This window comes from Poecilia latipinna, unplaced genomic scaffold, assembly GCF_001443285.1.
Source record: "Poecilia latipinna isolate Pla-1442-1.1 unplaced genomic scaffold, P_latipinna-1.0 Scaffold1302, whole genome shotgun sequence".
NCBI lineage: Eukaryota > Metazoa > Chordata > Actinopteri > Cyprinodontiformes > Poeciliidae > Poecilia > Poecilia latipinna.
Genome location: NW_015113918.1, coordinates 97942 through 110578, shown reverse-complemented (window position 1 = coordinate 110578; position 12637 = coordinate 97942). Strand labels below are relative to the sequence as shown.

The 12637-nt window shown below is 44.8% G+C and overlaps 2 protein-coding genes across 3 annotated transcripts in view; one reads left to right on the top strand and one right to left on the bottom strand.

Moving 5' to 3' along the window:
* The window catches only part of bcl9 (BCL9 transcription coactivator), a 44823-nt gene extending 35854 nt beyond the window's left edge, over positions 1-8969 (top strand). The window contains exons 3-9 of the mRNA XM_015055181.1: positions 704-1017; positions 1201-1308; positions 1427-1607; positions 2865-2952; positions 3037-5215; positions 5633-5902; positions 6574-8969. Of these exons, the coding sequence (XP_014910667.1) occupies positions 704-1017; positions 1201-1308; positions 1427-1607; positions 2865-2952; positions 3037-5215; positions 5633-5902; positions 6574-7613 (4180 nt within the window). The 3' untranslated portion in view covers positions 7614-8969. The remainder of the gene's footprint in view (positions 1-703; positions 1018-1200; positions 1309-1426; positions 1608-2864; positions 2953-3036; positions 5216-5632; positions 5903-6573) is intronic.
* Positions 8970-9811: 842 nt separating this feature from the next.
* Positions 9812-12637, bottom strand: part of acp6 (acid phosphatase 6, lysophosphatidic) — a 19599-nt gene continuing 16773 nt past the window's right edge. For both annotated transcript variants that reach the window (XM_015055183.1, XM_015055182.1), the window contains 4 exons: positions 11616-11716; positions 11441-11533; positions 11196-11361; positions 9812-11106 (listed from right to left, as the gene is read on the bottom strand). In XM_015055183.1, coding sequence (XP_014910669.1) covers positions 10975-11106; positions 11196-11361; positions 11441-11533; positions 11616-11716 — 492 coding nt within the window. In that variant the 3' untranslated portion in view covers positions 9812-10974. The remainder of the gene's footprint in view (positions 11107-11195; positions 11362-11440; positions 11534-11615; positions 11717-12637) is intronic.

Sequence of the window (12637 nt, the reverse complement as noted above, 5' to 3'; positions counted from 1 at the left end):
GTTTTTGGGACTTTGACTGGTCCGTTTTAATTATGGTATAGTAGGTCAAACTGTGTGTTTTGGGTTGTCCTGTTGGAAGTTGACTTCCTATTCAGCCGCAAGTCATTTGCAGTGTTTTTTTTTTTTCTTTTTTTTTTTTCTCCTGGATCTCTCTGTATTAAACTCTCCTGAAAAAAAGCTTCCCCACAACATAATGCTGCCACCACCATATTTCATAGAGGGGGTAATGTGTCCACAGTTGGGATCTTCTCATGCTTTTTTCATCAACTAGGTGACATCTGAACTCCATTTGGTTGACTGGATTTTATTTTGGGGCATCAGGTTGAAGTTATTTATCCTCGTAAAACTTATTTCCCTTCCACTTCACAGTTAGGCGTTTCTTTGTTTTATTTCATTCAACTATTATTTAACCATTTGCACTAAGAACAAATTCTTATTTATAACAACCTGTGTTTTATCGCTCTTATTTTAAGTAAAATAAATTGAAGCATGTGGTAAATGAAAATTTAATCGTGCTGTAACTTTGTGCAGCCTCTTTCCAAGTGTAGTAAGACTTATCATTGATAAACATTTAAATAGTCAAAATTAATAAAAAAAATTTCTCTCCTGTAAATGGGGAGAAAAATGTCCCATGTTTTAAACAAAAGGAGAAAATGCTTAAAGTAGGTATCTGTATTCATTAAATCTGTCCTCTGTGTTTCAGCCCTAAACCTAAGACGGAGGCCATGGTACGATCCCCTCCTGTCATGTCCCCCTCCACTGCTGCCCAGATGGACTCTAAAATGCCCAATCAGAGTAAACCGGGGAGCGCGGGCAGCCAATCACAACCCTCCTCCTGCGATCCCAAAACCATGGGTGCCAAAGCGGCTCAAAATGTGTCTGGGGGAATGGGACTAAAAAACGGCCAGGGCCTGACGTCCGGCCCCAGCTCCAAGGTGAAGGCCAAGAGGGAAAGGAGCACCTCAGTGGAGTCGTTTGAGCAGCCAGACAGTGGCACGCCCACCAATGAGGACAAAGGTAACAACTAAAATGTTTCAGCTAAGATAAATGCGATGTCAGCGTTTTGATGCAACTAGGTATTTTATTTTTGCAGTTTCCCAGATGTTTCAGTGCAATCTCACTCCTTTACCTTATAGTCCCTGATAATTTTGGACACTTTTGAACCAAGCTGATGAATGGACTGCGTGTGTGTGTCTACAGATAACAGCAGGGCGAAGAGGATTTGCGTTGCAGAGAGGAGGCAGCCGTACAGTGGAACCGACTGGTGCTCTGGAGGAGAAAGTGATGAAGACGACAGAGGTTTTTTCAGTAAGTCCGGCAACATCCTGGAACATGTGGCTTTCCTTCTGCTGATTACCTAAACAGAGTTGGATTTCTTAATAAGTTTCTACTGTCTCATAAAGTCTCTCTCCGCTATAATTTTTAGATTGTAACTCGAGCGACGTGAATCCCCAGGACACACATTCTACCTCCAACGCCGGACTCAGTCGCTCCTCCACGCCTTCCCACAATACACTGGGAGGCCAAGGCTCCACAACAGAACCTGCCAGTGGTCAAAAATCAGGCTCAAAACTTGTCTACGTCTTCACCACAGAGATGGCAAACACGTAAGGAAGCAGATAGCTTTTTTTTTTTTTTTTAAAGTAGTTTTGATTATAAAAAAACCAATCAGAAAAATCTATACTTTTATATAATTACATAGTTGATGTTTTAAAGCTATTGGCAAGATTGATCTGTGAAATTAACCAAGCTCACTTTAGGTAGTGTAACACCTACAGAACATGTTTTGGCCAAATCTCTCTGTTTGTTGAGCAATTTCTTGTTGTAAATCATTACTTTGACTAGATAAAATACCAAAAACAGCCATTCACACATGTAATCATATAGTTATTTTGAGTACTTCCAATTTCTTTTTTACCTGTTTTTTCCCCCTTTCTTATTTGCATATTTTCATCAAAACTGAATTTTTGCATTGAAACAAGAATGGAATGATAAAATGATGATTTGAAATGAATAAGAGCTAAAACATAGTACCGGTAACGCATTTTTGTCATTTCCCAGAAAGTAGCAGTGAAAAGTAATTTTCAGTTCTGATTGAATGAGTCAGTATTGTGTTTCAGAAGACGATGAAATAAAAGTTTGCTAAAACACATTACAAGTTTGAATAAATAGATATTTTTGCCCGTTTGAGGAGTTTTCCCAGAGGTAAATGCCCACACGTGACACAGATTAGTGTCTCGGATGCTAAAGGTCATCGAGAGCGTAGAATCACAAGAAATATTGGACAGATTGGGGAGAGGAAAGTGTCTATTTATAATAACTGATGATATTAAAAATGTTCACAATTTTATTGTTCTAGCATGATCTTTTATTATTGTGCTGCCCTGGTCTCCATTGTGCCTTTTGAGGCAATCAGAATCCAAACTCTGGCTTAAATAACATGAGGTTGAAACTTGGATGCTTCAAATCAGAACAGGTCAAGTGACTTGTCCACTTTAGTGTGCATTTAAAAAGTGTATCTCATTATACCCGTTATGTAGGTCAATGTTTCATTATCTAGCTGCTGCATTTTTGTCAGTGTACATTTATTTTGTCCGCCAACTTTATCTTTCATCCTGTCCATGGTCAGAATTGGTTGTTGGTTTGTTTGCAGAAGTTTATTTCAAAGAGCAGAACAAAATGTGTGTCTATTCTCCATTAAAACTTTCATCTATTTTTTAATTTTTTACTCGTCTGTGCCTTTTTCAGTGGACAAAACTTAGGTTCACACCTTAGAATTGTGGACAAATGACATGTGTAGTAACATCTGCATCACCGCTGTGCTTTAACTGATGACTGATATCCGACTGTCTTCTGGTCCTCAGGGCAGCTGATGCAGTTCTAACTGGCCACACAGAAAACATCATTGCCTTCCACATGAAAAACTTCAAGGATAAAGCTCACCTGCTCTTGGTAAGGAGTACGAGCTTCAGAGAGTGTTGCACACTTCAGCTTGTGGTTTAATAACACCTTTGTGTCGCTTCTCCTCTGTCAAAGAACAACGCATCTGGTGTCCTGCGAAATGACTCAAACCCTCCTCAGCAACCTCCGTCCCACGCCCAAGATCAAAGCCACCAGCCAGGATCGAAGCCGTCCTTATCTGGAATGTCTGAGCAAGCGCCACCCCAGGCTTCCAGTCAAGGGAGTCAAGCCTCTGTTCTCTCGCAGGAGGGATCGTCCTCTGCTGGCACAGAATCCAAAAACATCCCTGGCAGCAGCCCTGGGAACCCTTCAGCCCCTGTTGACCAGGCTCCCGTTGCCCAGCCAGAGGCTGGCCTCAACCCGCCAACGTCTGTTGAAGGAGGACCGGGTGGAGGCACGAGTGGATCAGGTTTGACGCCACAGCAGCAGCAGCAGCAACAGCAGCTGGCCCAGGAGCTACTCAACATGGAGGCCAACACGGAAGGCTTGTCCCAGGAACAGCTGGAGCACCGGCAGCGTTCCCTGCAGACCCTACGGGACATCCAGCGCATGCTTTTCCCTGACGACCGCGACGCCCCGCCCCCTGGGCCTCCACAAGCCCATGTTGGACCTCACGACGGAGGCCCGGATGGTCCACCTCGGCGACCAGAGCAGGGACCTCTACAGGCCATGATGGCACAGTCTCAGAGCCTTGGACCGCCGGGTGGACCTGGAGGACCTCGTCCACAGGGACCCCCCTTTGGGCCTCCACATGGTCCAAGGGAGATGCCTTTATTTCCCACTGATGACATGGTCCCTCCGGGTGGCCCTGGAGGGCCAGGTGGGTGTGGGGAAGGGGATCAGATGACACCAGAGCAGGTGGCATGGCTGAAGTTACAGCAGGAATTTTATGAGGAGAAGAGGAAAAAGCAAGAAATGCAACACCGACCACTTCCTCCAGACATGATGCATCCTGGCCCGCGGGGCATGATGCGAGGCCCCCCGCCCCCTTACCAGATGGGTCCAGGAGAGATGTGGGGGGGGCCAGGCGGTCCACCAGAGCATTACCCGGAGCGAATGGGTATGGGCCCCGGTCCTCGGGGTATGGGCCCTCATATGCAGAGGATGCCTGGCTTCTCCGGCATGATGAATCCCGAGATGGAGGGCCTGCCAAGGCCAGGAATGGGCTGGCCGGACGACATGCCTCCAAGGATGGCAGAAGCCCGAGGCTTCCCCGGGGGGCCTGGAGGAATGTTTCATGGTCCGGGGGCCCGTGGTGAGCGTTTTCCCAACCCCCAGTCAGTCCAGGAGGCAATGTTCCACCAAGGAATGAGTGGGGAGAAAGGTCTCCCCCCTGGAATGATGATGGATGTTCAACGGATGATGGGACACCAAAGAGGTGGAATGGAACCCGGTAACAGCATGGGTATGTTTCCCAGAATGCCTGTTGATGGCCCTATGAGTCCGTCATCGAGGCTCCAAGCGATGGGGGGCAGAGAAATGGGGCCTGAGTTTGGCATTGGGCCAGGTCCTGGCCCAGGACCTCATATGCATCCATCCAAACTACGAGATGGACCCATGAACATGAGTCCTGACGAAATGATGAGAATGAGAACAGGTGGAGGACCGCCAATGGAGAACATGGGGCCACAAGGCAGGCCGATGCAGGTCCCTCCCTTTCCTGAGCAGACACCAGCAGACTTTCCCATGGGACCAGGGCGGCCCTTCCCTGGGGGCCCTGGAACATTGAGGGGTCCCCACGCAGACCCAGCTTTTGGTCCAGAGCACAGATCAACACCATCAGGAGGAAATGGCCGCATTAACCACCTTTCCTCCGCTGGTGGTCCAGCTCAGGGACAGAGGGGTCGGAAACCAGCCGATCTAAATGTCCAAGCAGGAGGGGGGAACTCCCCTAGTATTAACCCTCTCAAGTCTCCTCCACTGAGGCAAGTTCAGTCCCCCATGATGGGCTCCCCCTCCGGGAACCTCAAATCTCCTCAAACACCATCCCAGCTCGCCGGCATGCTCAGTGGTCCCGCGGGCCCCAGCGCACCTCCGGCTCCTCCGACATCTGCACCAATGAAATCCCCCCACTCCATGATGGGATCAGCAGGCGCCTCTCCTGTTCACATGAGGTCCCCATCTCTTCCAAACCCCTCTCCAGGGTGGGCCTCCTCACCAAAACCACCCATGCAGAGTCCTGGAGTGCCCCCCCAAGGTGGCAAGCCTCCACTAAGCATCACTTCACCAAACATGATGGGGGGCATGGAGCCGGGTATGTGTGTCTTTCCTTTATCCGAGATCAGACACACACAACCTTAAAGTTCTTTTTTTTTCTTACTTTCATGTAAATTTGTTCTTTAGAGTATTAAGTCATTTTCTGATATTTTTGTCACAATTATCATGTATTACATACATGTTTAAAAATTCTAAATAAAAGCTGCAAGGTGGTACATCACTTATTCAGAACTTGACCGGGGTGGGGTTGGTTATGGTCCAGTGGCTCCCCCTGCTGGCCACTAACTTGAGGAGCTGTACATCATGCAGAGCCAATCAAAATTTTGAATTAGAAACAGATGTGATAAAACTTATTTGTTGCATAGTGCAAAAAAAATAATTATAACATAAAGCTGGCTTCTGGTACTTTGAGCCATTTCTTTATGTCATCTTTGTTCATTTTGTCTTCTTTTAGGGGGTAACGGGCCTCCCTCGGCTCCTCCCTCATCGGGGGCTCCATCTGGCTCCATGTCCCTCCCAGGCAATGTCCCGTCTGGCAGTCCGTACACCATACCACCGGAACCAACACTCTCCCAGAACCCGCTGTCCATCATGATGTCGCGCATGTCCAAGTTTGCGATGCCCAGTTCAACCCCGCTTTACCACGATGCCATAAAAACTGTAGCCAGCTCAGACGATGACTCGCCCCCAGCTCGTTCTCCCAACCTGCCTTCAGTGAACAACGGTGAGCCATCTTCTTCATGTTTAATATGAGGTTTCAGTTTGTTACATGGCAACCATGAACTTCAGTGCATTTTGTTAGGCATTTTTTTTGTGATAAACCAGGGATCTACAAGCTGTGACTTGCAAGTTTGACCAAACATACTAAGACTTTTTTTATGCAGCAATCTAGAGCTCAGGAGGTAAAATCTCTTATAAAAAAAACTTTAAATTATAGTTCTCACACATCTGGTCTTTATGAAAGACTAGAAAGAAGAAAACCAGACAACTTTTAGAAATCCTGTTAAAGTTAGCCAAAGTCCACCCAGGAATCAAAGCTAACAGGAGGTGCTCTGGTAAGATGGTATCAAAATTTAACTCTTTTGGTCTACATGCAAACAGATTGGCCCAGTTACAGTCAAGACCACTGAAGTTCCAATTTGATTGCGCTTGAACTGTTGGACAGAAAGCTGACACACCGAAAGACTAGCTATTGCAGCTAAAGACGGTTCTACACTGAGTTGACTCAGAGGGGATCAACAGAAATGCATTCCACATTTTACTCACCCCCTAAATATTTTGAAGTTTGTGGTTGTAATGCGACACGTGAAAAGGTTTATGAGCTATGAAAGTGCTGTTGATTAACTGGTTTCTTTCTTGTGCTTTTACTGAAAACCAATTTTTCTTGGCCCACAGGTATGGCAATGAATCACCAAGGAAATCCTCGCATGATGGGTCCTGGAAACACTGGACCCATGCCTGCGCTCAGTCCTCTGGGCATGAATCCTTTGGGTTCCCAGCCTCTTTCTCATGGCATGCCCCCTCAGATGCCCTCTCCGAATGCCCCCAATATGGGCCCAGGCATGATGTCTCACGGCATGATGATGCAACCAAACCCACAAGACCCCGGTATGCCAAATCCTCAAATGATGCCTCAAGGACGCATGGGTTACCCTCACCGAAACCAGGGTTACCCCCTCACACAGTCCCCATCGCAACAAGGCCCCTTCTCCCCACACAATGGCCCAGGCCCCCAAGGCTTCCCTGGTCATTCAATGGGGTTCCAGGGCGAACCGGGACCTATGGGAGGACGGATGGGGAACATGCCTCATGGGGGAGGAGGTGATGGGGGCATGTGCAAGCCAAACACCCCTGGTGGGCCGGAGTTCAACAACATGCAAGGAGGATTTGGAGATGCAGACCTTCATGAAGTGATGCGGCCGGGAGCATCTGGCATTCCCGAGTTTGATCTGTCCAGGATAATCCCGTCGGAGAAACCCAGTCAGACTCTGTCGTACTTCCCCAGAGGCGGAGGGGAAAACCCCGGGGGTAAACCGCCTCATCCGTCTGGGTTTCCAATGCAGGCCATGATGGCCGACGGTCCACCAAGGATGGGGATGCCCATGCAGGGGATGGGGGGTATGTCGGGTGGACCCAGTGGGGGAATGGGCCCCCAAGACATGCCAATGGGCAACCCAGGTCACAATTCAATGCGACCACCAGGATTCATGGGCCAAGGCATGATGGGCCCTCAGCACCGGATGATGTCTCCTGGGGGTCCGGGAGGGATGATGCAGGGGAGACAAATGGCCCACCCAGGCCCCGGTGGCTCACCTAACATGATGATGTCACTACAGGGCATGGGTGGCCCTCCACAACAGACGATGATGATGGGGGGCCAAATGAGGCCTCGTGACATGGACATGGGGTTCAGTCCGGGCCATGGAATGTTCTAATCCAACAAAAACCTTGTAACTAGAATGTTCTTGGACAAAAACATGAAGATAAAAAAGGATTACGGAGTGTAGCAAGTATTCAGAAACAGACGGACTCAAGTCAATGAGACGAAACACAAAATGAACGTCATGGAGCAAACCCGTTGCCTAGTGATGTCTTGTGGGGGGACAATTCGAGCTACGGAGACTAAGACGGGGCCTGGTTTGTTGTACTTTTTCTCACACAAACATTTAATTTTGACTCAAGAACTCACAGAATGTACGAGATTGTTGTGCATCAATTTCGCAGAACTGTTCGTGGGTTTTTTGTTTTTGTTTTTTTTGATTATCTGACTGTAAAGATGACTCTGACATCAAAGAGGAACCAACCTTAAAACTAAAAAGTCAGCGTGGAGATGCTACAGTATATGTCAACTTTTTTTCAAATTAAAAAACAAACAAAAAAAACAAATGTCACAAAAGTGATATGGAACCAGAGAAAGGAGGAGAATACTTTGTGCTTTGTGAAGACTTTAGTGGAAATCCATCTTGTCTCTCGCTCCATTGTTTTTTGACTGTTTCTGTACAGTATATACGTGAGGGTGTGTTTGTGTGCTTGACAGATTGTATGTTTGTGTGGTATGTGTGTGTCTGTATGTATAGGCATTCTATCAGTGACCTCTTAACGCCTCTTACCCAGCTTTCATTGGGGTGGAGGAACGCCCCCTTAAAAATACTGTACGGTTTACCATTGGTGGGCTATTCAAATTTTAGTCTATTTTAATTTCCTTTGTAACTCCAGTGTATAACAAACCAAACTATGACCTCATTAAGATAATAGTATTATTAAAAAAAGCACAAACATGGACCATCTGCAGAAAGCGTCTTCTTTTCTGTTTCTAACATGCACTCAGTGTGAGGATCTTTGCCGCACCATCAAACTATTTTTGCGCCTAAAACCTTCAGGACTTTGCCGGCGTGAATAACATTGCTACTACCCAGACGTGCTATGTGTCTTCTTCTTGTTCCTGTTGTGTTCCTGTTTTGTTTTTTGACTCTCGTTGACTCTGGGTAATAATCATTCCCACAGCAATAATCCATGAAGAGATGATGGTCCGCAGACTGGGACGGGAGCCGCTGAATGCAGGAAGCAGGATTGTCAGGTATTCTAGAGTTAGCGGTAGGTAGATCTGGTTAACGTTTTAGCGAGGCGAGACGCAAGGAAATGTAAACACGTACTGCTTGCCATCCAGTTGACTTCCTCTCTTTTATCTATTGTATAAGCTTGTCATGTGTTTCTCCATTGGCTTTGGTGCAGAAGAGCCTAACCAGGGCTGTTGGTGATGGACTACAAATAAAAGATATTGTTTTGGTATATACATGTTGTCCATGCAGTGTGTGTGCGCTTGTTTCAGTTCATGTGCTCTTGTCATGTGGACTCCAGACGGTCTCTGTCCCTTCTTGCATGTTAAAACGAGCTCACCGGCATTCAGCGGGTACGAGCAGAGCAAGTTCAAGAAGCAGAGCGGCTTCTTGAACATATAATTTCAAGAAGCATTGTTGAGGGGATGCATCACGGAGGAAGAAGAAATCTATAAGAAGCCAAACCAGACCTGTGGAGTATGTTGATACACGGTTACACATTTGAACAGGTATTGCCAGTTTGGCCATTCACTGGGACACTTTGTACCTGCCAATGGGATGTTCCATACTTGCTTTGACAGCCAACAATTTACATTATTTTACAGTATAGTCTGTTATGATGAAGTGTGATCATTTGATGCAGGGAGTCCACGTAGAGTTCAAGAGCCACTATTCAGCTTTTAGACGTCATTCAGCTCTGCATAGGCCTGGTAACGAGCCACTCATTTGATCTTGTGGATTGGACTTGGGCACCTCTGGATTAAGGTTACCTCATGTCTTTCATTTAAAGATTTTATTGGCCTTCAGAGGGGTTGGAGCCAAAATAAGTGGGAATGGAGTATAATACATCCACAGAAAATTGAAGTCAAACTCGTACAATTTAATCATTTTGTACGACTATTTCTGTCATCAAGTCATGGAAAATATTTAAGCTGAAATGACATGCAAAAGGTTTAATTTACAAGGATAGAGATGGGTTTCTTTAAAGGGATGAAATGGCAAAGGGCAAATTATTTTTAAACCAAAAGAGCTCTTCACATTAACCTTTATTATGCAAAAAGAAAAGAAAATCAGGCTCAACACAGAATAAAATCTGTATTTTTATTTCGCTCATCCAGGCCTGATATTTACAGCTGAAGCAGCATGTCACAAGAACTTTCACCTCATGAATAAAAGGTGTTTCACAGCAACAGTCAAACATATCAAAATGATCTGTTCATCTAAGTTGACGTTCACTCAATATACTGTTACTGGAGCTGTAAAGCCATTTAGTAACATTTCACTTTTTGTTTTTCTACATTATACATTTCCCTGATGAATAAAAGCTGCAATCATGGGGAACAACAAAGCTTTGATGACGCACAAGGGTAACGTACAACAATGCTGTTGCCTTAAGATTTAGCTGTCCACTAAAAGGTGCAGGAGGAAAACGCCAGCAGTGACGTCGACAATTGTTGACCAACAGAGTCCATTGTTCCAATGTGAGAAATTTTCACAAGTGTAAGACGAGACAGCTTGGCGCATTTCTCCCATGATTATGTAGAAGTTACAAAGATTGCTCAATATCAGACTTTACAGGCTGCAGTGAGAATTTCAAGTGTCAAACTTCAGGACAATACAATCAGGAAAAAAAAATCAGTAAGTTTGTGTCTTACCAAGAAAATATTTTTATGAAAAAATAAATTGTAGCTCTAATTTGAATGAACCACAGGATTATATCAGAGACCAAAAAAAATCTAAGTGAGCGTACTTCAAACTAGCTGTCAAGCATGATGGAGGAGGGATGATGATGTGGGCTAGTTCTGCAGCCACAGTAACTATTGAGTCGGCCATAAAATCTGCTAAAGTGTTCTAGGGTCAGAGGAAAGACAGGAAATACTGCAATGATTCCGTAGGCAGAAAAGAAATGTACATAAAAGGCTTATTTGGTATAATAATGTGAAACTCAACCCCAAATACATTCAACTGGAACATCATCTAATTAGTGAAATACCCCTTTGGTTAAAGTCCACAAACATTATACTGATGATGAAGCAGGTACAAATGATTCAATGCAACACATTTCTGCTACAGAGAGCACCTGGTGTAAACACTACACTGCAAAACATATTCAAATAATCATTAAAACTAGATTTATTGTTGGAAGATCAAGTTTTTAACTTATGTGTGATACCGTGGTTATTGGCGCCTGAGTTGCACTCAAAGTTTAAAGTTGAGTGGTTTTGTGTTTCTTGAAAGGTCAGGGTTCAGCGAGTTCTGTGCTTATGCAACGAGAATTGTAGCGTTCAGAGCTTAGCGAGTATTGAGAGAGGACCTGTTTGAACTCCTGCAGGGGGCAGTAGACTCCACTGCAACCTGGTATGTGTTGATCCTGGGGAGCATGAAGCAAACTTGACTTAGATGGAAAAAAAAGACGTGAACATCGTTGGATTACTTAGAGGCACTTCTTGCGCTCCTTACCTGACCGATGTATGACACTTTCACAAAGGCATCGCCCGTCTGCCGGCTTTTGTGTAGCTCCAGAGTGATGGAGGCAGCATACGGAGGCCACTTCATGTCAAAGATCTCCAAAGCCATGAGGCACGGGATCAGGGTGGTGTCATGAGCCGAGTACAGGAATAACTTCCTGTTGAGAGAGTAATATTTTAAAAAGACACATATAATTTCTGTAAGACGCGAGTGTGGTCCATCATGAGGTGTCCGACCTGTTCGCCTCTGCCGAGTTGTCCTGTAATTTCTTCTCAATGTTTTCTAGCAGAACATGGAAGAGGGCTCCCACCGACAGCTGCAGCGCCTCTCTGTTTCAGACACAGCATTTAGGATTTAAAAATGGCTCAGTGAGCATGATGGGCACGCTTCATGTAAATCACTGTTTTAAACCTCTTGTTAGGCTCGAAGAGGCTGCACATCATGTCCACAGCTCGCTGTTCCACCTTATTCCTCCAGAAGTTCAGAACCAGCGGGCTGGGAAGCCCGTGCGCCTGACGATTTAAAGAAACAAGTCAGAGGAATTGTTGTGTTAATATACAGTAAAACAGTGCTTCAAAGTTCACATTAAGACTATTGTAACTTTAAGTCACCCACCAAACAAGCAAAAAAAATAAAAATAACTGCCAACCTTTTGGACTATTCTGGGTTAAGAAAGTATGCAGTCAGTTTAAACAGATTTTAGCCAACTAGATTTGTTAAATGTACACTCACATCACTTTTTTTAAGATTCCCAAAACTACAATAAGCCATTTTGAGATCCTCTGAGGATTCTCAAAACACAGAGAATACAGAAAAAACCATTAATAAACACATTTAAGCTACAGCAAAAGGACTTAAAGCCTGCTGTGAAAAATCTGATGATTTTTATGAGTTTCAAAGGTCTATAATTTAGGTAATTAAATCAGACTTCTTTCCAAATTCTTTTATGGTTGAAACCTCAAATAAATTTCCTTATGCATGCCCATGTGTAGATCCTGCACCCAAAAAATACATAAACTACACCACCCAAACATGTTCCTCATAACCACTAATGTTCACTAACATCTCCAAGCTGTTAAAGAAACAGGAAAAGTTGTAAAAGAAAACCTTACAATGCCTGCAGAAACGTTTAAATATGGCGACTGTAATGACTTATCAAAGTTTGCCCATGAAAGCTGTGACTTTTTTTGACCATCTAAAAAAAAAAAAAAAAAACATGTTCTGGTTTTAACTGATTAAATTCAGATACACAACAACGGAAACTGACCCCATGCTGCCTGATGATTTTACTGATTTTGTTAGTTCTTGGTTGTCACAACAACTGAACTTTAAGCTCAACAACATTCCCAATTATGGCTGACAAATAAATGACCGATCTGCAAGTGTCCAAAAAAAACCTGTTGGACTGCACCAACACATTCAGCAGTTAGTTC